At 34.6% G+C, this 27,843-nt stretch overlaps 1 protein-coding gene across 4 annotated transcripts; it reads right to left on the bottom strand.

The window, feature by feature from the left end:
- Window positions 1-774: 774 nt before the first annotated feature.
- Window positions 775-27,843, bottom strand: LOC108971578. Of its 4 annotated transcripts, XM_018937745.1 has the most exons (6): window positions 27,715-27,843; window positions 27,290-27,470; window positions 4,475-5,026; window positions 1,870-2,030; window positions 1,560-1,682; window positions 775-1,473 (listed from the first exon to the last, which is right to left on the bottom strand). In XM_018937745.1, the coding sequence occupies exons 3-6, from the start codon at window positions 4,518-4,520 to the stop codon at window positions 1,408-1,410; spliced, it is 396 nt and encodes a 131-aa protein (XP_018793290.1). In that variant the 5' UTR covers window positions 4,521-5,026; window positions 27,290-27,470; window positions 27,715-27,843; the 3' UTR covers window positions 775-1,407. The 4 variants fall into 4 exon arrangements, with proteins under 4 accessions (XP_018793290.1, XP_018793288.1, XP_018793291.1 ...); XM_018937743.1 differs by having other exon boundaries at window positions 27,290-27,843; XM_018937746.1 differs by having other exon boundaries at window positions 1,870-2,012; window positions 27,290-27,843.

Below are 27,843 nucleotides of genomic sequence, written 5' to 3'. Positions count from 1 at the left end.
CCAGCCGATGGTTCGGCAGCTTGGATCGTCCTCGTTCGGTCCGCGCACGCTCCTAAGCACAATCGCGGCGGAAGAAAATCAGTCCTATTACTTTCCGGTCAAAGTCTATTCAGTAAATTAAGCCCAAAAATGTAAAAATTGTACTTTGACTTTTTCAAGGACCCATAGACAAAATGTGTGAAGACCAGTGCATATGACTGCTTTACTACCAAACATAGAGGTCAATCTGAGTGAGATTTAGTATTGAAATCCGGGGAAAATATTTTTGTGAAGACACCATGCCATATGCCAAAAGTCTTTGCCGCAATATAGGTATTATAAATCGCAATATACAAAAACTGAATAAAAACAGGTCAAAAAATTCCCTAGCTATTATGGTCTTATAAAAGAAAATGTATAAGAAGTATATAAAATAAATGTATGTATATCGATCAATAAGTAAAATATCTTAATATACATAATTAATAGAAAATCTATAGAGACAGACAATCAGTAATCAAGGCAGTAACCTCGTATCGCATATCGGCCAGGAGTGTCTTGGGAAGCAGGATGGCAGTAGAAAGTTTCGTCAGGCACAGGCAACTTCACTTTCGCCATTTACATAATATACATATAATGGTTTTCATTAGACCAGAGTCTAATTGTAATTTTCCATCCTTTGGTTGACATTTTCCTCATATACCTCTTATATTACATTCGTTATCATTTTTTAACTGCTTACAAATTCCGATTCTTAATTATGTCGTGTAATTACTGTAATAATTAGGGCGTATATGGCGTTTGTTGTTTTGTTGTTTACAAAATTTTATTATCCATTCATAGATCGATGTGGTTGTTTTAACAATAATTTTTGCTATATTTATCTTAGGTCGCATTGGCATTAAAAAAAAGCCAAAAACAAAATACTTATTTTAATTACAAATGTGTTTTTAAAATTTGGAATATAATAGCAGGATACTGCACACAAACATTATGATAAAAATATCGCTACGAAATCAACAGTATAAATTAGATTTATTACTATGCTTCTAGGTACATACATATATACAACTACATATATAAATATATGTAAACACATACATTTTCTTTAAAATTTTACAATAACATATACAAAAATTATAAATAAGGGAAATCACTAATGCTAATGATTCATTTAATTATCGTAGTAAGAGCGTAAATATGCGACACTCAAATGGGTTGTTCGTAAATCTATTAACTTTTTATACACACACACTATATATTAGGACAGTTTAGTCATAAAAAACTACAAAAAATTACAAATTTTATAAATACAATTACTCCACTTAGCAAATTACTTGTCAAGCGGAGCAGATTGGGGTGTTTTTGGGAGAGTTGGGGTTGTAAGTGTTGTAGTTGGTTGGTGGGTGATGGGTAGCGGATGGTGCTTTAATAGTCTTCATCCTCGTCAGGCGGCTCTGTGGCGTACGTCAGTTCGTTCAAATAAAACCATTTCTAGAAAAGAAGAAATAATGAATATTTTTGTGGAATGCGGATATTTTAGAAAGCTGTTGAAAACTGCGTGGTTTATTATGATTTACCGGCGATTCAGTGCAGTTGAAGTTGTAGTCCCAATCACAGATGCGATACTCCTGATTGAAGGAAGTCTCGTTGGCGCACAAGTGCGGTATGCGATTGCCCTCCTCATCGCACATGTGGAAGATCTGCGGAAATTAAAATAAAAACAAGATCTTAACAAATAAAGCATACTTTCAGGCGTGTTGCGATCGTGCAAAAGCTGTTGTATCTCAGCTTACAGTTAACGCTTTGTAACTAACCGCAAACTTTACTAAGCTAAGCTCACGTCTACTTCTGCTGACTTCTATTTTTGTTGTTTTATTTTTGACTCACCTGACAATTGTACTCCATGTCGGCGTAGAAGCCAACCGGTCGATGCGTACAATCAAAAGAGAATGTGATATTATCTAAATTCGTCCACTCTTTCGTTTTGTGATTTTGAAACACTGGACTGGCGGCATCTTGTAACGTCAAGGCTGCAAGTAAAATTGGACCTGTGCACATGCAGCAATTGTGTTTTGGTTTTTGTGTCACAGATACGATACGAATAATTTGGTTAATAATCATTCAACAATATTTACAAGTTTGTACAACATGCCTGTTTTTGGTTGATTGGTATTTGCAACAAAAAAATCGAAATTTCGGATATTACAAAATTCAGTTGATTTATGTTAGTGCAACTGGTTAGTAAATGGTAAGAATTGAATTATTATGATCAAAAAAGTGTGTCATTGATAAAGTAAATTTAGTAAAAATATATTTTTTTGGAGAGAATTTAGAATTAAAAAAAAATGTGTAAAATATTATTTACAATTATTAAGTGGAATTGCCACAATTTTGTAATTAGGAATGGAAATTAAAAAATTTTAACTGTGCAGTTGTCATTACGGAAAGTAATTGCAGTTATTGAATAGGTTTGCCACCCTTAAATATTTGAAAAATCTAACATATGCAACTATGAGTTCTCAGTACTTGAATAAAAAAAGAGAGTTGCCACACTCGAAAAAATTTTAACAGATATGCGAAATGTATTATTTTTTTATCGAATAGAAATAAATATACTTTTAAAATTAATTTTCATACATAATATATATATACGAAACAAATTTAATACTCAACTTATTCATACTTCAAGACCTGGATTAATTAATTGAAAAATATGAAAATGCTATTTATATTAATTTATTAAAAAAATAAAAAAAATTATCTCTACAAATATGCAAATAAAATATCCATATTAAAACCATATAAAAAATGTATTTAGCAGAATTCAGAATATAACTATCTTCCACTAATGTAGAACAACTGTATGAATTATGAATAAGTTTTGCCACTATATTTAGCATTTACTGTTCTACGGGTATTTGTTAGGCGTGTGCTTTTCTAATGATACTTTTTTCGCAGTTGGTCTTTCTTGCAGGGTTTTCTTGATCCCAATGCATATTTTCAACAAAAAAATGTTATAGCGATGAAGCTCAATTCTGTTTGAATGGTTATGTTAATAACCCAAATTGTCACATTTTGACTTATGATAATCCACAAGCCATTGTTAAGACGTCGTTACATCCACATAATTTAGTTCTGAACATAACATCTTTCAAAAGGCCCCCACGTCTTCTTTTGCAGGAACGAGCTCGATGAACCCAATTTTCAAGAAGTTCTTCCACTAAATCGAGTCGTATGTCATGAAAAGCGTATTTAATATTGACTTCTAAAACTTGGGTCTTGAGATTCTGATTTATCGCTAGAGACATACTACTTCAAATAACATCCCACGAAGTAGTCTAATGGTGTTAAGTCACAACTTCTTGGAGGCCACTCAATGCCACTATTTCTTAAAATAATCGAATCTCCAAATTTTTCTCACAATAATTCAGTTGTTGCACGTGTTATGTGACACGTAGCCACATGCGGTCGGACCAGATGTTGTCTATACGAACTCTTAGAACTGCGGCCATTAAATGTTGGTTATGAAAACACAATGTCGTTTTCGGTATTTTGTTCAGAGTATCCAAGAAAGATTGAGATTGGAAACGTCTTTGCAGAAGTATAATAACTTTGAATCCAGCATTCTGCCCCATTAAGTTAAAACTGTTTTTATCTAACTGTCTGTTTTTATCTAACTGCCTTCAATAATACTGGAGAATCTTTCTTGACGATCAATCATTTCGACTCGAGAATTTTCTTCAAATGTAAATTTTTGGAGACTTTGTTGAATAAAATGGTGTTCATGTCCAGTGTCTCTATTACTTGTTTTTTGATACAAAATAATATGATTTAGGCTCTTTTATCGATAGTGAAATACAACGAAGCAGCAACAGAGTTGCAATTTCGATTTAATTTAATTTACAAGACACTCTTGAAGTTCAGTGCGGAAATATAAAAAAAGATAAGTACTCAAATGTCATTAATTTTTTTCTTATTTTCGACAATATATTAACAGTAAAAATTACGATTGACGAATAAAGCATTAGGGAATCAATTTGGACTTGACCTACTTCAAAACCCAAACTCGCCCAAAACTTGAACGCACTTGTTCGGATATGTACGTATGTACTTTCCGCTTGCTTTCACATTGCCTTCAAAGAAATATTCAAAATGACATTCGCCAATTTAAAAATAAAACAAAATGAGCAATTCATGTTAATACATAAAATATTAATTTTCAATAACAAGTTTTATATACAACCTAATTAATAAAATAAAGTTTTGTTTGTGTGTGTTTTTAATAAAAACAAATCGTCGAGGCCGAGAGGTAGCCATTAGCCATTAGCCAGCAACAATTACCAATTACCAATCGAAATGCCTTGGAGTAATTAATATATCAACAAATTAACCGTTACTCATCGCTGCATTAAAAATAACTTTTAAGCGCATTCAATGACATTTAAGCATATACAAATATAGATAAATACATACATATACTTTGTTTGCTCACCTAATAAAATGCCGGAAAGCCATAGAAAACGTTTAGTGTAATCCATTTTCGTCCATAGAAATATTCCCCGTATGCGCGAAAATCTGTACTTGAGTTTTACCCATACGCTCCAAAAGCGGAGCTCACCAGCTAGTCCACTCCGATGTTGGAACAGCTCTAATGTTGTGCGTCAACGGCGGGGCAACGGAGGCCAAAAGAAAGCGACAGGCTGGGGTTTTATACCAAGCTGGGGTTTATACACTTAAATGTGCAGGTGTATATTTTATTCGTATGTATTTAATGCGTTTGTTTACGCCAAGCCCATGGTGATTATGTTACTTTAAGCAAGGCCTGCATAATTCGTAGAAGCAGAAAGTAATGCAAAAAAATTAGGTGCTGACAGGTGTCTTCACTTTGGCAAGCACGAGCCACTCTCACATGCGGTGCTGTTGTTCAGTTCTTTGGCCTAAATATTAACCGAAGTCGTTGACATTGCTTTGGCTCGTGGTGGGGTCTGCGGTCAGTTGGTTAGTTGGCTTTTAAAAGGCGACAAGTTGGTAATTAAGAACTTCACTGCAACAAAGAAAGTGAAAAATTTTATTAATATGGCACGCGTATTAGTAACAAGGGCTGGAAATTGTATTATGTTAATATTACAAATGTATTTATTTCTTGGTTTTGCAGTTTTCTATTTGCTAAACTATATAATTTTCATAGAAGTTAAGTGGCTTTAACGTCGAATTCAGTATTTGCTTTGCAGGTTTCCCAAATATTTTTCAGTCGTGTTTCAATGTTTTTATAAATTTCATAAATAAACTAACTAACCCCACAAGCGTTGTCTTGCGTAAAACTATGTGTTTTGAAATGAAAAATAGTTGATTGTACAATGTTTTGTGTTTAAATCATTTATTTACGATTTTCCCAGATTTTTAAACAACATTTTTTGGATTCTGTGCCTTGTTGATTGTCATTTCAAATGCAATTTTCCCTGGAAACTAAGTAGGTTTGATCTGAAATGGCAAATCGTTGGAACTCGAGGAATCAAGCATTCTGCTCCCTTGTATTGGATAACTACGTCACAATTAGTCGGGTTCCATTACACTATTTCGGAGCATGAAGATTGCGAAACATAATAATGACAGATCCAACTATGAGACGCAAATGATGCGGCGGCATACCAATCCTCTTCACAGAATTTAGAAATTCCACTGGATAATGCACGGCTTCGTCTTCATTGTCAAGACGATCGGAATTTGCCCATTTCCAATTCTTAGCGAATACGATGTAAAATGTCTTTGGCAATGTAATATTGTTTGTGTCCCATAAGTGACGCAGACTTGAAGGCTGATATGTTGAAATGATCATCGCGAAAAGTGTGCGAACTTCAGTGACATGCGAAGTACCTATCGCATCGTTCATCGTTTAATTCCAGCGATTACCATGTTGTAGCAATTGTAATTGCTGGCATCCATCTCAAAAAGTTGCACATAACGTACCATTCACAGTACGCAATGACTGAAGAATGAAGATGAACCGCGTACATTAATCAATAGCAACGGAAGGTAGAAGCAATCGCATCATTGCGGTTGATGTGTCTGATCTCATCTGATTCAAGACCAATAACCGCCATGTTGCTTTCTTTGATGACGTAATTGCAAACATATGTATTTGATCGATTTCACCATTGACATAAGTTTTTAATGTGAATTAGACAACAGTGGCGAATATGTTACGATCCATGTGTTGTCGACCTCGATATTCACTCCTCTAAGTTGAATACTATTTTTCTGCCATTGTCGTCGGGTAAGCTACGCCGATAGAGTGGATATCCATCATTCCGGTTTGCGTTTCCGAAAGAAAAGCACGTGGATTGTGATGTACGCAAGGTCCATGAACCATACTGGTTTGCACCACTTCGTATAATTCTGGATCTATCTCGAGATCTGCAATTTCCACAGAAATGACTTCGTAAATTTGATCTGGTGTAACCACAATCCACAGCACTATATATACAATACCTTGCTCAAAGAAAAAGTCCTTCAAGTACTTGATCACTTTGTGCGAAACACACATAAAATTTTTATACTCTCGCAACAAAGTTGCTAAGGAGAGTATTATAGCTTGGTTCACATAACGGTTGTTTGTAAGTCCCAAAACTAAAAGAGCCAGACATAGGGTTATATATACCAAAGTGATCAGGGTGACGAGTAGAGTTGAAATCCGGATGTCTGTCTGTCCGTCCGAACGTGCAAGCTGTAACTTGAATAAAAATTGAGATATCATGATGAAACTTGGTACACGTATTTCCTGGCTCCATAAGAAGGTTAAGTTCGAAGATGGGCAAAATCGGTACACTGCCACGTCAACAAAATGGCGAAAACCGAAAACCTATAAAGTGTCATAACTAAGCCATAAATAAAGATATTAAAGTGAAATTTGGCACAAAGGATCGCACTACGGAGGGGCATATTTGGACGTAATTTTTTTTTGGAAAAGTAGGCGTGGTCCCTAGCTATATCAACCAAACTCTACAGAGTTGTTTCATTCAGGCATTCCCATATATAGCTCAAAAATGGAAGAAATCGGATAATAGCCACGCCCACCTCCCATACAAAGGTTATGTTGAAAATCACTAAAAAAGCGTTAACCGACTAACAAAAGACGTCAGAAACACTAAATCTTACGCAAGAAATATCAGAAGCAATCTGCACCCAGGCTTTTTTTAAAAATTGAAAATGGGCGTGGCGTCGCCCACTTATGGACCAAAAACCATATCTCAGGAACTACTCGACCGATTTCCTTGAAATTCGGTATATAATATTTTCTTAACACCCTGTTGACATGTACGAAATATGGGTGAAATCGGTTCACAACCAAGCCTTCTCCCAATATAAGGCTACTTTGAATTCCATCTGATGCCTTCTCTGTATAATATATACATTAGGAACCAATGATGACAGCGGAATAAAACTTTACACAAATACGGTATTTGAGCTGAGGTACCCTTTGTGGAGAAGTTGTCATGGTCGGACTATTTTTTCAAGGTCCTTGATATCGAACACGAAGAACTCAGTGCCTAACCTAACAGAGGGCATCATTTTTATACTCTCCCAATAATAATAACGGTATATATCGTCAGATATATGGTTACATATACCAAAGTGATCAGGGTGACGAGTAGAGTTGAAATCCGGATGTCTGTCTATCCATCCGTGCAAGCTGTAACTTGAGTAAAAATTGAGATATCTTGATGAAACTTGTCGTGCGAGAGTATAAAATGTTCGGTGACACCCGAACTTTGCTCTTCCTTACTTGTTATTGAACAATTTTCAACACTTTTTCTTTTGAATAGCCAAAATAAAAAGCTAGCGACCGAAATTGAACGATTCGAATAATTTACAAAACAAAATATTAAAGAACAAATCAAAAAAAAATTTATAGAAAAACGTTTAGGAGTATGGAAAATTGATAGTAGCCGATTCTCAGATCACTGAATACGCATATAAAATTTGGTAAAAATCTGGTTAAACTAACATTTTGACATGGAAATTTTATATATTAGATAAGGAATAAAAAAAAATCAATGTAGTCTTGATTAAAAACTGCTATAACTTGTCTTCAATCTTAAATTTACATTTCGTGCGTCAGAGTGGGTCTACTGATGACTGGGTGCTGTATACAACGGGACTTGCAATTGCCCGAGTGAAGGAAAGCAAAGAGGAATTCATGGAAAGGCTTCTGCCATGAGGCCTCTAGATTCTGGGGTATTCGCAAAGAATCTCCTATCGCCGGATTATCTTAAAGACGCAACACGTCCTTCCTTGATATTGAGGGAGCCTTCAACAACATCCTACCGGAGGCGGTCGTTACAGCTCTGGGCGGTCTTGACAGGACAAACCTTATTTTATTACAGTCTTCTGGGATGGGACAATGAGCGTGTGCGACGAAACGTGAGTAAGGGAACACCACAAGGTGGAGTTCTCTCTCCTCTTCTTTGGAGCCTGGTCGTAAGCGACCTGCTTAGAAAACTTGAAGATCGTGGCTGCAGGGTGATTGCCTCTGCAGACGGTACAGCACTTATGGTCAAATGAAAGTTCCTGTGTACTATTTACGAATTGACGCAGGGGTACCTCGGCGTCGTAACCGATTGGGCAGTCGAAAACGAACTCGCCATCAACCCAAACAAAACCGAGATCATTTTATCCACCAGAAGATATAAAATCCCGACCGCACGGCTGCCGCGAATGGAACATCCATCTGCAACCAGTGGAAGTGGTGAAGCATACTACAGCTTCGGTGCAACCGAATTTAAGTTTTTCTAGTCTACTTTTACACAATTTTCATATCGATAACATTACCACGGTAGCATTGCGACAATCTGACATGATGACAAATTTATAAAAATCTCGAAAGAATATGATCTGTTTTTAAATGCTTGTTTATTGTTTTTATTTTTATTGCAACTGTTTTCCGATTATTCTCAATCACAACACAAAAATCTACATGCCACCTATGTATCTTGCATATTGTTTACAATCCACATAAAATGTACAAATCCATTAGCTGGTGGGCGCTTAAGCCGTTGTACAAATTTCCGCACTAAATGCCGTAGGCACATAATTGCAAGTCAGCTTCAGAAGTGCTAGTGGGTAGTGCTTAGATTAAATATTACTGCTTATGTGACACATCAGTGTTGTTTTTTAAATACACCAATTATATCATTTGCATGGAAATTATAAAACGGAATGAAAATTTGTTTGGTCACAAAGCGAGCAGGTGTTGCCATGTTTTTTTTTTTTTTTTTTTTTTTTTTTTTTTTTTTTTTTTTTTTTTTTTTTTTTTTTTTTTTTTTTTTTTTTTGTTTTTTGTCGTTCTGTAAATGAAAGAGTCTTTTGCAGTTTTTAAAATGGTTTATATCTGATTAATCAGTTCAAAAAATTAATAAATATATAAAGGAAGAAATGAGCTTAGCACTTCTAATAAAAGTCATGAAGTAAAATCATAAATTATTTCCGCGCTTATTTCATGCCACGATTGTTTGCTTAAAAATATTGAACTTTAATTCTGTTTAGAGGGAAAAGAGTGAGAAAAAGTGCTTTGCTATAAAAATTCTTTATATTAAAATGCACCATTTGAGTATATGCAGTGGGACTGAGCGGTGACTCAGCTCATAAACAAGTTAACAAGTGTAGGCCCGAAACAGCGTCAATAATTTAATTGTTTTTGCTTAAGTGTATGGTAGACATTTTCAGCTTCATTAATTTTTAAGTGCAAAAGCATTTTCTTAGTTATCTTGCTGCAAAATATTTTCGAAATAAATGAATTTTTGTCATTGAATTATAATGACACCGGATGAGATGACGTGGTTATACAGAATTGTATGCGGAAGAAGAGAACTAAAAGAGAGGAAGCATTTTCGTTTTAGCTTTCTATATGGATCTGTACGAAGAGATTTATCAACTCGATCGATTACATACAAATCCGACCACGTTACATCATCATGATCCGCAGTATGAATTTTATTTTTTATTTATAATTATTATTGATTTATTGGAAATTGGAAACTTCCAATATTATCAATGATTATTTATATTTATATAATTTCCTGAGTATAATAAAACTAGATTAAATAAGTCATTAAATTGTATACCGGAAGGAAAGGCGGGAACTTAGTTATAAGTAGTCAAAATGACTGCCTTTCGGCAATGTAGTTATAACACATATTGGAAGTGAGGAAGGGGACAAAAAATGGTTAATTAACCCACTTATATGTTGTAGAAAAAGTCACAAAATTATTAGAAGCTATGTCAATATTTAAATCAGTACTTTTTGAATTGAAATTCGAAAGCGGCCAAAATGACTTTCTTAGGCAATCTTGTGTGAATGAGGATATATCCACCTCATTATTAATAATTTCAAAAATTCCTAAACAAATACATATACTACATATTTGTCTGAAAATATTCTTTGGAATTTAAGTTAATTTAATTTAAAATAATTAAGTAATCGGCTCCCAAACTTTTAACCGGACTGTTTTGCGTCCATGAAGAAAATTTCTCCGGGTTAATTTATTCATTTGTCTTAAAGTTCTCACAGATTATTCGATAGACTTCTCAAATAATGATCAAAGAAATAAGGTTTTGACGAAACTTTCCTTTTTTAAGAAACTTGGAAGAGTGATTTTTTATTACAAAATGGGCTTTTTTGTGAAATTTTCATTTTGTCACAAATCGAAATTTAAAATTTTGAGTAGTCTTTTGACCCTAACTCATCTAAAAAAATTTTAGTCTTCTTTGCATTTGAATTTCGAGTAATTTAAATCAGAAAACTCTGAAGGCCTTTTTCGGAGATCCTTTTAGAAATTGGCCTTACAATGTAATGCGAGAATTTTAAAAATTAATCAGCGATTATTAAAGTACCTAACATTCTTTAATGGCAATTTTTAATGTTTATTTATTAAAATCATGCCTCTTCAATGATAATTTACAAAATGACGCACTTTAGCTTACTTTCAAGCGGATTTAATTTCTTAAATATACAAAAAAACAAGAGTGGATCACTGACCAATTTTATCATAAACATTTTAGTCAGAATCAGTAATAAGTCAAAAATAACAGTACTGAAGAGAAATACCCGTTTTCATATCCTTCTTTGAGTGTAAACCTTGGAAAAAATTTTTACAAATAGGCAAATCATTTTTTGTTTGGAAATGTCGAAAATAATTTTAATACTTGTTAAGTTTTGAAAAAATATAAATTTTTTATAGTGAATAAAAGTATAACATCAAGAGTGACTTGTATATAGAACCCAGGTCGTACGAGTAACCCGACTATTCGAATTTGCCATAAAGCAGCCCAGAAGATCATCAAATATTACTTTCAAATATGTAAAAAAAAAATTAGGCTATAAAAAATCGGTTTCACAAACATTTCTAGTTATATTCAAAGGTGACAACTTGAGTAATTAGCACCTTCTTCAATTATTAAAACCTGCCGCAAAAAAAGTTCAAAAATGACAAGTCAAATATTTAGCAATGCAAAAAATTGCATAATAATTAAACAAACAAGCAAATGAAGACCATAATGAATTTGCTGGAGATTTCGCCAATTTTAAGCATATTATTTCCGCAACTAAAACCAACAAATTAAAATAACAAACATGTAAACCAACAAAATTAAGTGAACGTGTGGGAAGCGTGATTGCTGAAAAATCGCCGATAATTAATCGAACAAAGAAAATTAAGATGTTTAGTTAACGCTGTTAAATTTTCTACTTTGTTTTCGCAAATTCTCAGCGATTTGTCACAGATTTGAAAAATGTGCAGTGATTTGTTTCTGGCTGCCTCTTCTATGTGTCGGCCGGCAGCGATTTATGCTGTGTCAATTATGTCGGCGATGAGTCGCATTTATTCACCAATGACAACGAAAATAATTAAATACGGGCAAATATGTGCAAGTGTGTGCGGGGAAGCAAAGGCGCAAGCGTAGCTTTAGTGGATTCCCACAAGCATCAGTGATGACATCTGCAATTCGCCGACACTGGTTCGCAACCTGTTCGACGTGTTCGAAAATTATTTGTCTGCAATCGTCTGCGTCTGCATAGCTCTCAGTGATTGGTTTGCCATGGTAATAATTTATTTGTTGGTAGCAGTATTTGTGGGCTTAAGGTATTTAGCTAATATGTCAATATTGTTGACCTCTTGGCATTTCACGGAAAATTTATGACTTCTTATTTATTTAAAATTTCGCTTCTCATCAATTTAATTGGTGTGCATTCTTGGTGCCTGCATTGTTGTGGATCTCTATACATATACGTTTTTAAATAAATGTCTGCTTTGAAATGAAGTTGCCATTGAAAAGAAGCGTTTTTCACATTTACTGCATTTTAATTTATTGTGTGACTTGAACATTGTATGGAAAAAATAATAATTTTAAAATACTTTGATAAATAAGTATAGGTTGAATATGGACAACCTGATCCGAAGAACATTAAATTTTAATACGCTAGACATATTGCTCATGACATATATATATTTAAATCAAAATTTTTAAAAATAAGGCTTAGTGCATTTTAAAAGACATAGAAATATAAGTTGTTCTCAATACTTCTGGACTTCAAAAGAAGGCTTAGGTATATTTTTATCTTTTAAAAGAGAAAAGCCCAGAATTATTGATCCCGTTAATGCTGGCAAGATGCACCACAAACACTGGTCACCACAAACTTACAAAAATTATAGATGAAAATTTTAAATTTACCTTTATACCAAAAATGTAATTATAAATTCGACCTTTATTTCCTAAATTATTTTTATAGCGTAAAATAGCCCCATAAACCTCTTGAACTTCATTTCACTATCTTTGATAAGGAAGAAAACCCCGGGCTTTAATTTTGAAAATTATTTCCGAGCTCACTTCTCTCAGTAAGGCTAGCCTCTTCCAAGTTGTGGAGGTTTCAAAAGGTCATTACTCTATCGGCGCCCATGCTATGGGGTTTAGAATCTTACCAGACGCCGGCTGCGTAAGCTGTATGGATAAGAACGAGTATAACACATTTTCAATCCCTTCGCCTTCGAAATATAGTATAGTGAGAGAACCAACAGATGACATTGCGTATCCCTTCAAGATTATACGACGAAATACTATTCGAAGTTTTGATGTGGGAATGTGTGACATCTGTCTTTTTCTTATTGAAAAACGATTTGTAGAAGGAACAAGAATTAACTAGTGATATTATATATACAATAAAGTTCTGTATCATGTGTAGTACGTAAAGGTTACTGGTAGATACCCGACGGCATATTTAACTAGATATAAACAGGGACATTTAAGTTACATATCATATCAATATATTGGTTGTCAAAAAGTCTTGCGGTGTTTTCGCTAGTTGGCGCTGAGTACACGTAGTTCTAGTTTTATTCGTCGCATCGGGTCATGCTTTACCTTTTTGGAAAGCTCATTTCACGCACTAACACGGAGCAAATAAAGAGAAAATACAGCATATTTTACAGTACTACTACGATAAAGGCAAAAATGCATCTCAAGCCGCCAATAAAATTGATGCAGTTTATGGACCCGATATAGTTTCCATTTCCACCGCACAACGATGGTTTCAGCGTTTTCATTGTCCGGAAGGCCTGTCGTCGAAAATTGCGATAAAATCGCTGAATTGGTCGAAAGAGACCGGCACAGTAGCAGCCGTAGCATCGGTCAAGAGCTGGGCATGAATCATCAAACAAAATTTTATGAACAATTGAAAATTCAATAAAAATACCGCAAGACTTTTTTGGCAACCTAATATTAGGATTTAATCCTTATCTTGACCTAATAGTTTTGTTCACAATCGTTATTTTTTCACCAAAAATGATTACCAACCATCTGATATTTATTACTACGAATTTTATATTTAATAATATGCGTAACTGTTAGATTATTAAATGATAAATTACCTTAAGTTAAACACCTCTTTACTTTATAGAAATTTCACGACAACTGGGCCTTGCAAATCTTTTGTAGATTAACTTTTACTTCATCTTACTCAAAATCATTAAAAAAGTTTATTTAAATCGCACAGATAATAAAAGTCTGATTGCTTTTGACAGCTGTCAGATGCGTTGACAGTTTGTGGCTTCACAGCTTAGTTAAGTCTGTTGAACACTCGATCAATATGCTAATATTTATGTTCTCCATACCAAATTATAAAAGTGCATTTACATAAATGCTAAAAGCAAGTTCAACTTCAGCGCTTAGCTTCGTGGTCACTCGAAAATATGTATAGGCATGCGTAACCAAACGGAAACTGTATTACCACTGGCCACACTGAAGGCGTTTCGATGCGTCAGAAATACAAGTAATTAAGATGCTAAAATGAGTTACAAGGTCATGCGAAAACCAGCAGACAATGGTACGCTTTGTGAGCGTTCAATTCACATGCAGACAATCAAAGATATGTTAACTTTATGCATGCAGATACGTATGTATAAAATATATGTTTAAATGTTTGAATTTGAAAAGGCAACTTCGATTTGCTATCGATTGAAAGGCTTGTTGAATACATTTTGGTTATTTTAAATTCTTTTCTTGCGAATATCATCAACAGCGTCCATTAACTGACCACGACAAGGTCACTGACAGGTGATGCCACACCTCCAACCTATTTTCATTCCGCTTATTTTACTCAAGTTGAACTGTTATTGCGGTGCAATATAAAAAATAAATATTTCAAACAAAACAAGAAATATGTGTGAAACGGAAAGGATAAATAAACATCATCCGTTTCACACATTATTTATTTGCTTAAATTATTTCAATTAAGCATTCAGTTTTATATTTGAAAATTTATATAGAAACGTTCATGATATACATATTTATACATATACTATGTAAATATGTATTAAATTTCAAATACACAAGTATTTATATAAATAAAAGCATTTGGTTGGCAGAAGAGCGACTTAATTGTTTTTATAAAAATCTTGCAAATTTCGTAAACTTGTTTACGCATATTTTAGCAATAATGTCAAAAACGTGCACCCATACCCAACGAAATAGGCATATTTATGAGGCTGGGTGTAACCTTTAGTGCTGCGCTCTTCCTTCGCAACACATTTATCTAGCCATAAATAAGTGAACGTCCCACAGTCAGCGGTTTTTATATACAAAGAAGTCAAAATAACAACCGTTATAGGGCGTAGCTTAGGAGGTGCGCACGCACCTCATAGCCGGAATGGCATTTCTTCAAAAATTAAATTAAATTCCGCAAGCCAAAAATGTGTGATTATGTGTAGTTGAAATGTGAGGTCTCAAATCTATATTACTTTGAGAACAACACCTGAAGCCTTTGAAAAGTAGATATATACAAATTATTCATAATTGAAGCTTCTCTAGAAGCTTGATTGATATTGATGATTTATTAGGGGCAAATCCATTTATTTTTTCCAATAAATTTTTTCGAAAAAAACAATGAGCAGACGTCTTGAACTTTGGTTCCTTCTAATGTAATAACATTAATCTGTATAAAAAATCCTTAACTTTCTTTTGACTCGCCAGTTTGTATGACAACTATATGACATAGTGATCCAACTAACATTCAACATTATATTCATAGATTGATTCTATTCCAAATTTCATAAAGATATGTTATCAAATAAAATTATTCGATCCGGTTTCGACAAACGGGTAGATTCGTGAGAATAAAATGATGTGTACAAAATTTTAGATGGACATCGAATTGAGAAATAAGTCTGAGATAAAAAAGTTTGAAAATCCAATTGACAGATCATTTCACCTTCGTCTTGCCCTCAACTTTTCTGATAACGGGCACCATTATCATATATGTATGTTCATATATAATCATTTTAGAACTGGTTAACTTACAAATTTTAAGTGAAAAGTCTTATTAATCCAGCGCTCCAAAGTTAGTCCAAGTTTGGCTTCTATTCTTCCAAGAACTCATGTATCACCTCTTACTATCTTTTCGAATATTCTATAGTAAATCAAAATGAATTCCAAAGGAATCAGAGATTTCGTCACTTACCTATTTTGTATTATGAATAGCCCCTCTCAAAAATGAATGTTTTTAAAATATATCCAAGTTCGCCAGTTGAGCCTAAAACACAAAGGCACACAATGCTGTTAATGAGAAACAAAGGAGATTTCCCTACCAATTCCGATTAAGTTTCTGCTCTTTCAGGATCTCCGGAAAAAGTTCTCTTAGCGAGCGTTGGTGACAGTAAATCCCTAAAGCTCATCAAAAAACGATATAAAGAAGCGGATAGAAACTCCAATATCACCAATACATAAACATACGAAAAAAGGTCTTTACTGATTACTTCAATACTCGTTTTGTGGTCAAGCCCTTGACTTAAACATTTAAAACTTGTCTCTTTTGAACGCATACAAATTTCGAAGACATATCGTACAAATATCTACGAATTACTGCTTCCTAAAATTGAATTGAATTACACGAATTACTTGTAAATACTCGTATTGAAGTCTCATCGAACAATGCGACCGCTTGCGGCTTGCAATAAGCCATTGTACCTCATTATACTCTTAAGCGAGCGGTCATGGTCTGTGTAGCTTGTTTGACCGCTTGTTGGCTACTTGTCGACTGGCCAACACCCCGAGACGGCAATCAGCCGCAGCCATCGGCAAGTGTTCGAAGTCAAATTCTTCGTAACTCGACACAACTTAACGCAACTTAGCGCGCCTTCAATTGGATTTGCTTGAGTGTATTTGTACTAGCCGCCGCCGGACATTTACGGTCCAGTCGAGCTCTACTTCCAAGCCGATGCTGATGCGCTTAAGTTATAATTTCTCACTTGATTATATATTTTCTGCCCTTGTAACATATTTCGTCATATATGTAAGTAGCTGAAAGCTGGTTTTCATATCACTACTCACTAATGATTGGTGTGTGAGGTTTGATTTAATTGTATTGCGGTCTCTAAACAATTTATTTTCATTTGTTTCGTGGATATTGTTTTAATTATGGTATTACATTGAAAAACAAACAGATTTTTAATTAATTTCAATATCCTTCTATGTGTAATAACTTTTTATGCAATGAAACAAGTGTCAGGAGATTGGCAGCAACGCAGCTTCGATTACTTTGCTGTTCTATTGCACACATTTTTTGGGGGGTTTTCTTCACCACGAGCCCCTGTATTTGAATGGTACGCATACAATAAATTTCAAAAAGGACTGTTAACCTTCAGTTAAGGACTATAACAGAGTTGAAGAAACAGTCCCTGAAAATCGTCGTGTTGGCATCACAAAAATAACAAGAGATCTCGCAGCTTTTATAAATCGACTCAACAATGTTTCGTTAATAATTTAGGTAAGAAGTGTATCAGTGATAGACTAAAAGGTCGGAACATTTTGCAAAAACCAAAACGAGTTGATTGACAAGTAGCTCAAAACTTCTCATTAATCAAACGCATTATTACCGGTGACACGGCATGGAATAGACGGTTTCAAAAATATGACGTGACACTCCAAACATAAAGTGAAACCGAAAAACCAAGATTCGTTAAGGAGAATTTACTTTAATGGTGACATTATTTTGTTGACTCGAAAGCTGGCTGCTTTGAAGGCGCAAATTTAAAATGAGACGTGGAAATGTATGTTTCGTCACCCCGGCTCATAATTGATCAAACTTTATTTTAAGTAAACTTCCATCCATAAATCTAACTATTTAACAATGCCCTTCGAAAAATTTATATATTTTGTTTCTCCAAACACTTCCTTGCGATCCAGAAAGGGTATTCCTTCACTGGAACTCGAAATAGCCCATACTTTATTGCTCTTTACCAATTCAACAAAATGAACTAAATTTGTTAACCAGAAATCCGACCTAACTTAACTTGATTATTATTCTTCGTGTTTTTCGGTGATCTCAGCCTGACCGAACCTAACTTTTCAGTTCAAGTTTAAGTTATATCAACAGCAAATATTTATGAATAGGAAGGTTGCACAATGAAATTAAATTTATTAATTAGTGAAATAAATACCGTTGCACCATTGAATCAAGCAGGAATTTATTTTATTATTTGATAAGTAACGGGAAACATGTTTTGGTGACGCAGAAGTAAACAAAAAACTTATTAATAGAGACTAAGCGTGTGCACAACCGGTTTGATGCAGCGCATCGCAAACAACATTCATTGTTTTTTTTTTGGTTTTGCTTTTCTTGTTTTTTTTTTTTTTAGTTTTATGTTGCTATTACGGGATTTTTTTTGCTTTTTTTCCGATGCATCGCATTTTATGCAATTGAATTTTTATTGTGCTCAAATGTGCGTGCGTGTTTGTGATGTTAGTTTGCTTTTTTACATTTTCTTTTTCCTTGTTTTCTTGTTGTTTCGAATGCGTCGGCTTTTTCAAGTTCACCACAAATGTTGCAAAATGACCACGAGCGCTTTAGAAAACAAATCCGAAATAGCAGGCGATTTGTTGATTTGTTGTTGCCGCCTAGGCCGATTCATTGACGGCAACTGCTTGGTGGAGACGCTTGGCTGCTGGTTAGCGTCCGCTCGCCCGTTGTCAACTGGTTCCAGTCGGTTGTCTTGCAATTTATTGCCACCAATGTCGCCTGCACACACGCACACATTGTGTACTCGGATACTGGTGCGAAAGCATAAGTGGCAAAGAAAAACGTAGCTGCCCAGGTAATCAGTTGCGACGTAGAGGAAGTGATGGTTGCTTATTTTTTTCCTTTTCAAGCTGGTTTTATAATTTCTAATGGCAACAAATGTGTGTGTGTGTGTTCACACAAATTAGTTGTGGTGGTTATGATTATTAGGGTACGTAAGCTTCAGTCGAGGGTTATAACAAGTGCTTGGAAAAATTATTAAGCCTTGGCAGGTGATATATTATAAAATATTTTCTTTTGTATGCCCTTATTTCTATCGAAGAACAGAAGATGAATTTTGCTGACTAAGGGTTATGATCCTCAGCGTGTTCGTGGCCGGAGGCCGAAGGCCGCAGGGCCTCGAACGAAGAACGCCACCTTTTCTTGATTTGTCGGTATTTTGCAGAAGATGCCAGATCCATTTTGCCATAAACCCCATTTTTCTCTACGGATACATAAATCTAGTATATCGTATACCCTTAAATGAAATTCTATTTTTTTTTTTTTTTTTTTTTTTTTTTTTTTTTTTTTTTTTTTTTTTTTTTTTTTTTTTATTTTTTTTTTTTTTTTTTTTAAATGTTTTAAAGATGGCATAATTCTTATAGAAAATTACGCCTCGATTTTATACAATATTAAACATTAATATCAAATGCAATATTTTTATGGAATGATTTCCACGAACACATCCAAAATTTCGATAGCGTCAATTTATTTTTATGCACATATGTACATATAAATATGTATGTGCACTCATGTGTACATATGTCTATTAATGTTTATTATTCACTATTACTTTGCCTCTTTTCCATACTTATTGACTTCTTCAATGGCCACCGAATGAATTGGCACGCCGAGCACAGCCACAGGCCAATCCACAGTTCCGCCAATTATCAGCGCCGGCAATGCGTCGCGCAATAGCAACTACAGCAACAATGTAAAACACCTTCCTGTCTATCATCCATTGTCCATATTTTCCATTTCTCAACAGCCACCGTTAGCTACGTACATATGTATGTGTGTGCAAAAGTGCCTCAAGCCGACAGCTATTTGCCATTCAATTTCTTTGCATTAGGCTTTTGCGCCTCATAACCGACTTTTTATTTATTTTCTTTTTATCGCTTCTTTTATTGTTTCCCAAGCTGTCAGTGCATTTTCCGTACGAAATTGACTTGTCAAGCGACTAAAATGTTGCAACAACACGCCGGGCTAGTCCAACAGATCATAAATATGTATAGGATATATCGGTGACAAGCAATTAATAGTTAACATTTCTTTGCTTTTCTATGCCTTCTGTTTGCGCTTTAGTTGTTGCTACCACGGCAGGTGGAATTCGCTCTCGTGTATATTTGGTGGGATGCTGCGCTTGCTCTCTGTAATCGATTTGCTCTGCTTTTGTAATGTCGAAATTGCCTTAGAAGCATAAAAATCGCATAAATGTATAATATTACGTAAACATTTGAAACGATAAGCTATTAGCCAACTTAAAAGTGGTCCGGAAACAGCAAAAAGACAAAGAAATTCCTCTAAAGTTAGTAAAGACTTAATGACTTATTAATCTTCCGTCTTGTTGGCTTGACTTTGTTTTCCCAATTTCTTTTTTAACGGCTACTTCACTATGATCATAGCCAACGTGCGTTCCTTCAGACCATAAGAATAATCTTGTCATAAGAAAACTCGTCGTTAGCAAACAAGTTCAACCAAATGTAGCAATTTAATTTTGATTCTAGGCTTGGCAAGAAAAGCTTCGACGGCCGTAAAATTTTCCTATTTTTTCTGATAGCTCTACTCATGCTTTCAGATTTCGCCTAACTAATGCCACGCATTCATCACCAATTAAACTAAAGTCTTCTTCACGTGGAATTTCTAAAAACAGGAAGACTTCCACTACCACCATATGGTGCTACATGAACCTCCATCTAAGTTTGATATTTTTGCTCATAATTTCATTTGCAGCGAAAATCTCAAATCGTTTGCCTAATCGTTCTCTCGAACACATAAATAATAGCTATCGTCAGTGAAGGAGAGAAGGGGAAGTCGGGAACAATTTCACCCGGGTCGAAGTTCTTTGGTTCGGCCCGGTGCTCTGAAGGAATGCTTTCCAGATTTTTTACCAAATTTTCTCTACAATCATCCAGTGCGCCAGGTTTATCTTCACGGCCCTTTCTTTCTTTCATAATTCAACTCCTTTAACTGTATTTCAATTATATTCTTAGGAGGAGGCTTTTACAAGTGCTCTCAACCACCTGAACAATTATTCGAAGGAAAGAATTATTTCAACGGTTCTTCGCAAACTTCTGATGAATTTCGAATTTTTAGTTTATAGCAAGAGTGTCTACTTTTGCGATTAAACAAAGTTTCAATTATTCGGGAAGGATAAAAGTGCATTACTTAGTATGTCAAAAAGCAGATAGCAAAATCTTATTACCAATAATTTCATATACACTTAGCATATTGTACCGAAGACTTAAGAAACTTTTGCTACAGTTAATTAAAGATCTTTTAGGTCGAAGAGGATATAGAAGAATAGCTTTGGATGGCGGGGTTTCGCGCGATTCCGTGAGCTTATGTGAACCAGAATCACTTTTGCGGTCGCGAGATAATTTTGGAGTAGGTGAAAAGAGGGTCAATAGGGTTAAACTTGCTCGATGTATCTAAAGTTTTGCTAGCCTTGAATTGAGGAACTAGTCTAGAAGAAGACAAGATAAAATCACCTCAGACACTTTCTGAACTCTCAGCTGTCACAATATTAAAACTGAAACATCTTGAATGTCAGACAATCGGAAAAATTAGTAGCAAGACTCGAAAATAGTTATGTATTAGACTCAAAATATGAGGTTTCTAATCGATCATTATGAGTGTGTGGTATTACAAAGTACAGACTTACAATCGCAAAAGAAGATATTCCGTCCAAAATCAATGGATAACAATTTTTGTGGTCTATTTATCAATATTTCTCCATGGTTTCTGCATTCCTCTCACCAAAGTGACTGGCGGATTTGCATGAATGCACATGCATTCGTATATATGTGCATGTATATATCTGGATATCATATGCATACTTTTAACTGCAAATATGTCTGATATTGGAATATGTACGAGCTTAAACTTCAAGTATGCACTAAATAAAGTTTTTAGGAGCCAAACGAGTTTTTCAAGTAAATTTCCAAGTGAATCTACTGCGAGCGCTGGCGCATAATGTATGCAAGTGGAACGTGTTCTTTTTAGAAAAAAAAGCGAATATCGTTCAATATTACAGTTGGATTGACGCACTTGTATGTGTGTGTGTGTGTGTGTGTAGGGTGCCACAATATCAGCCGCATATTTCAATGATTTGCTAATTTCTATTAGTTTTGAAATAATTAAGTCAGTCATAGCAGATTAGCATTACATATAAGCGCTTTACACACTCAGGCACATATGCCCCTATCGTAACTGTTAAATCACACACGCCGTCTGCTGTGCCAAACGAGCAACTTACGTAAGACATGCAAATATGTCACTCAAAAGCGGTGAAATTGTCGCAGAACTGGAATCTATTCAAAATTAATTTTATTTCTTTTCATTTTTTTATTTTTTTTTTTTTTTTATTTTTTACCTCCTTTATTTTTTAAATTATTTACTTAGCGAATAGAACGTGTTGGAGCGCATTAATTCGCCGCAAAGCGAACGTCATGTGCTGAACACAATGAGCGCGACAGACTACAAACGACATCTGTCAAATACTAAAATACACACGTTCTCATGGACACAGTTATTTTGGCAGCTGCCGGACTATACGACTGCAGGCCGACAGTTGTTGCTCTCGCTGACTTCAAAATATTTTTGTATTTGCCATCGACAGTAGGACGACGATATAGTTTACAGTAGAGAGATGAGGTAGAGTGGTGATGCCACTAATATGTAAAATGTAAAATTACTCAAAGCTCTAACAAACCTGACGTTATTTTACAAATAAAAGCATAAAATAGCTCTGTTACATCATTTGTAATAACAAATGATAATTTAAAACAAATAAATTTACCTATTTACTTATTTTTTGCTTAAAAATTTCACTTTGAACAAAATATGAAAATTTCATTGAAGTGCAAGGTATTAGTATGGCCACAGCGAAATTGTGTACATGCAAAATGGACAGCTAAGTTGTCTTGTGTACATGCCGGCCATTGTTATGTTGCTGCCCTCTCACAACTGTTCATGTGGAAGGATTCACAACGCCAATCTCAGTTCACTGTCGTGCTGCTGCAGTCTGTCGCGCTCATTGTGTTCAGCACATCAAGTGGCATATCCGGGCGTGTCGCTCTAGCGTTTGATTTGGCCTGCTTTTCGCTAAATTTCGCCTATTTTTGTGTCATTTCGCACGAAAAACACTACATATGAACAAATATAGATGTTTATGTGTAAACTAAATCAAGTGAATTTGCCTTAATTTGATTCTTTCGATGCGTGGCACATTCGCCTGAGGCGGCCTGAATTCTAATACTTAATTAAAATAGTTAAATATTCAGAGCAAAGCTTTCTGGTTAAGGAAAAAGTGTTAAACTACACTTGTTGATACATATGTACATATGTATAGCAATATGGAGTTATATGGTTTTTTAAACAGCAAATTGTTAATTTTAAAATTAGAAACAAGCTTTTATTAATAATTCAATGACAAATTCCTGCTACACCTTAAAAAATATATAAAGTTCATAATTTTTCTATTATTTTTTGCATTTCCACGACAACTAATTCGCAAATGACTTTTGTACCAATTTAAATGATTATATTCACTGAAATTAAAAAAAAAATACTTTATTTAAAAATAAAAAAAATTTTTTTTTTGCTTTTGAAGAAACTTTTCTATTAATAAACAAATAAAAAAATGTGCATTCCGTAGTATACATATGTATAGGAATTTTGGTAGAAGTAAATTGGAAAATGAAGTCAATAAAGTTACCAATTAAGTTTAGGTTTTTGCATATATCGAACAAACTCGAAGTCTCTTATCCGAGATTAAATGTTAATTCTATTCGATCCTGCTCAATTTTGGCTCTCCTTTGACTCTACCGAACTGCTAATGCGACAACACTCTTCAGCCAACTTTAAGTAATTCTTTGAAAATACTTCTTCAGCTGCAAGCTTCAATTTAAGTTTCACGAAAATAGTACTAGAATATAATATACATACATGTATGTACATATGTAGACCCGTAGTTATCGTCAAACGTGCCTTAACAAAAGTAGTCAATCTGGATTTGTTTTTACCGAAGCAAAAGCTGTCATTCAAGCTCTCAGCCATGCAGGGCCCCGCGCTGCTTTGTTTTAAATGACTGTTGGTTTACAAAAATTCGAATATTTCACCTTGCATTTAAATTTTTTTATTATCTACAATAGTTATGTGTGTTTCGATTACTCTTGCCATTGCACATATAGAACCTGCTAGATGTGCGCAATTATGCAGTAGTTGAGTGTGTCGGAGTAGTTGCATTTTTCGCATTCTTCTATTAAAATGTGGTTAAAGCGCATGCGCAGCTATGCGSCAACTGAATGACCAGCAGTTATGCTCATGTAAGCATACTTTTTCCGCGAAGCTTGGTTGTTAAAGGTTTTATAGTATTGTGGCAATAAATCGTACAAATAAATTAACAATAAATAGAATTATGTTCGTCTGTCTGTGTGTACATATGCAAACTAATTCCCCAATTTTCCAGATATCGGTCTGGAAAGTTTCATGCCTTTCCTTCCTCAAGAAACCTTTAATCTTTCAAATTCACTGATATCGCTACCCCACAGCGTATAGCTCTTATACAAACTRACCGACCGAAATTAAGCAATTGTGTGGTCAACTTCTTTATTTCACAGAATATTTGCATAAAAWTTTTTTTACGAGAGCAGAACAACCTCTGGACAATATTTTCAGATCGGACCACTCTACCATATACATATCATCAAGTTAGCTTCGGTGCATCCGTAGTTAACATTTCTTCTAATTTTTATATCAATACGGAATGTGCCATTATAAATAATTGTAGACATCTTGAAATACTCTCGAYTAAGTCCAATGATGCAAGTGAGTTCTCTATATTATTTTGCCCTAATTTTGGTTCATGATAACATACTCCAGCTTTCATTATCAATTTTTCAAAACTAAGAAACAAAGAGGTTAATTGTTTCTTAGTTTTATAAGAAAAAAAATGCCTTTCTAAATAGTAAGTTAACCTTAGATTAAGAAATAAATATTGGCATATAGTAACCATAAACTTAAAAAATGCACTCTACTTCAGATTACTGCAATAGCCCTACCCTCAAACCATATGCGCACCAAACTAATCATTAACATTTAAACTGACGAAATGCGTCTGTGTTTTTCAAAAATCACTTCGCAAGAAACTATTAGCCAGCGCCGGCGATTAACTTTCTGTTTCGTTTCCGTTAACGCACTTTGTGCATATTAAAGAAAAATCGATAACAGCAAAGGCTCAACAATCGCTGCAAAACAAAGCAAAACGGCAGCAAATAATATTACAATAAACGCTGCAATTTGTGTGGCGGTAAAACCGCATTTAAGCGCCGATTTACAGTATTACATAATTTTGTTTCTTTACCACTCATTTCAATTGTGTTCGCATGCCTGCGGGTGTGTTTGTGTGCGTGTAGTAGATAACGTAAAACAAATCATATGCGACGCTCCAATTTCAAGCGAACCGCCAAACAACTCGGCCAGAGGCAGCTTTGAAGCAGTAAAATGGCAATAAAGATAGTAAAGGCTTAGCTGAGTGCCATAGTGCCCTCAATTGTGCAGACACAAAGGTACGAAAACATGTATGTGCTGGTGTACAGGCCATCTCAGCTGGTACGTGTTGGTAGTAGGGGTTTTTAGACACAGTAAAACTCCGTTAATTTTAACAAGCGCTCTGCAAACTTCTGAATAAAGTGGTGTTGTGCATAAGGCGTTGCAATCCTAACTTTCCATACTTGCAAATTAGTAATGAACTAATTCAAATTCTTTACTTGTAATAAATTACAAATGAGTCGAAAAGTATGATTTCGTGTATCCTTAGTATCCCACTGTTCCTTTGGTAATTCTTTAATAAGCTTCTATGTTTCTTCCCATTCATTATATTTCCAATAAAGTACCCTATGTATATCAATGATCAGCATGACGAGTGGAGTCGATTTTGTTTTTGCAGATGGGACTACTATAGCATATAGCTGCCATACAAACTGACCGACAAAGTCAATAAAAAGTTCGTTTGTCCTTTGTGCCATTAATAATGCACTTGTGAATGTTTTCTTTTGTGTTTGGCTGGATTACAGTTATTAATTTTCTTCTTTTTCTGTTTTTTCATCTTCAAAGTACAATTACCATGCACAGTCTTTGAAGCGTGGCTCCACTGTATTTGGTTTATTTAGATTTTCGTCCGCAGTTGATTCACTGCGCATGCGCAACGTTGTGATTCTTTAATGAGGTGCTGGTATGCGACACATTGAGGCTCGATTGTGAAAACATTAAAAGCAGTAAAAAGCCCTTTGTGTTGGAAAATACAAATTAATGTGTTGAAACTACTACAGTTTATGTAGCTCATACAGTAATGGAATACACTTAGTTATGTATATATAGTTATACATAGATCTATTTCTTAAAATAATTTACGATCAATGAAAGCAGAACACCACCCCCTAACAAGTTTAATTTAATATCAACCAAACTTGACTGTAACAATGTTTGATAGCCCATCCTTATACTGTTCCAAAATGGTTGAAATCTGATGATAACCACGCCTACATACCATAAGCAATTTCAAACGCCTTATGATTATCTTACAGTGTGCAAATCAGGCAATAATAAATATAACTTTTTGTTAATGCTAATGTCCTCAAGTTATATCATCTCAAAATTCTTCGAAATTGACCATAACTTTTCAAGCCCCCAGATACCAAATTTGTCTACCTAAGCTGGCATATCACTGATTTTTACGAAAATATTAATAAAGTTGAGATATTTTCTTTTCTTCCTAATTATGCGCCCGTGTATCGAAAATTGATACAATCGAATCAGTGCTTCCCTTTGCACACCTACATATACCTAATACACTGATTTTTGAAATTTAGTTCCGTACCAAAGTATGTTATATGTTTAGACCTTACCTAGCAAAGTAACTCATAGAGAGTGATTATTGGCTTTCCAGGTGGCTCTAAGCCACTTCTTCACTAAACTTTGGTCTAAGCACACTTACTCATACAATAATTTATGCGCTGACTTACATCTCTCCGCTTTAGTCTAGTTAAAACCCAACTTATCACTTCCTTCTAAGAGTTAAACACTACTCGCAAACAAGGAGTTTACAAAAAAATATTACAGACTATACATGTGTGTAACTCTACGAGAATATCCACAAAGTGATACTGAACTAGTGAGAAGTTAGTTTTCAGGAGGGGGCCCCAAAAAATCTCAGTTTTATTCCTTAGACAAGGTTCTGAAAACTATATTTATTGAAAAATTTATTCTGTATAAATGTTAAAACTGTTTAACATGAAAAAGCAATGAAACCAACATACATCAGAACAAAATCAAGTAAGAGTAAAATCGGTAAGCAATTTTATCAAAACGACACAAAAATTAGAACTCCGAATTTTCTTTAACGTATTTTTGAATTTTTTTCTAACTAACTGTTTTTTTATGTACTATATTTATTTAACATTTTACCAAACAATATTAAATTATTACCTTATGAAGGAAACGCACCTTATTCAAGTAATTTAAGCCGGAAGCTGTCGGTGCAGTCGCGTCTTCTGCTAGTCTGCCTACAGCTTTTTTATTACGGCAAATTTCCCAACACCAATAAAGACGTCATTTGTGTCTGGTATGTTATTGCTGTAGTTTGCAGTGAAGGTTTCAACGATGCACACTTTAATTAAGCATAAGCATTAGCCAGTGGAGGAAATATATTATTAATTTATATTTTCATTTGTTATCTGCAACTATAAAGTTGTTACTGGTGTTTGCCTGGTGATTGTTTAGTAGTAATTAAAATTCTTTGTTGTGTTTATTTATTTTTAATATTTTTTAAAATATTTTTGCAACACAATTTGAACACTTAAATACTTTTTTTTAACTTCACTGCAAAAATCCACTCCAATCGATTGAAATACCTTTTTGAAATTACACAGACACCCAATTATTGGTAGACCGTTAAGAGCTAACAAAAGTCCACTAACGAAACGAGCAGGAAATATTTCGCCAAAAGTCGACACGAGCGCGCACACAACCGCTCCACGTTA

This window comes from Bactrocera latifrons, unplaced genomic scaffold, assembly GCF_001853355.1.
Source record: "Bactrocera latifrons isolate USDA-ARS-PBARC rearing strain unplaced genomic scaffold, ASM185335v1 scaffold_35, whole genome shotgun sequence".
NCBI classification, from domain to species: Eukaryota; Metazoa; Arthropoda; class Insecta; order Diptera; family Tephritidae; genus Bactrocera; species Bactrocera latifrons.
The sequence above is the reverse complement of the archived record's forward strand: the minus strand, read 5'-3'. Positions and strand labels throughout refer to the sequence as shown.

Excerpts from the sequence above, each read along its gene's own strand:
- LOC108971578 (XM_018937743.1), bottom strand. The coding sequence starts at position 4,520 with ATGGATTACACTAAACGTTTTCTATGGCTTTCCGGCATTTTATTAG. Across the intron at positions 1,683-1,869 it reads ACATGGAGTACAATTGTCAG|ATCTTCCACATGTGCGATGA; the intron begins GTGAGTCAAAAA and ends TAATTTCCGCAG. Across the intron at positions 1,474-1,559 it reads TCAACTGCACTGAATCGCCG|AAATGGTTTTATTTGAACGA; the intron begins GTAAATCATAAT and ends CTTCTTTTCTAG.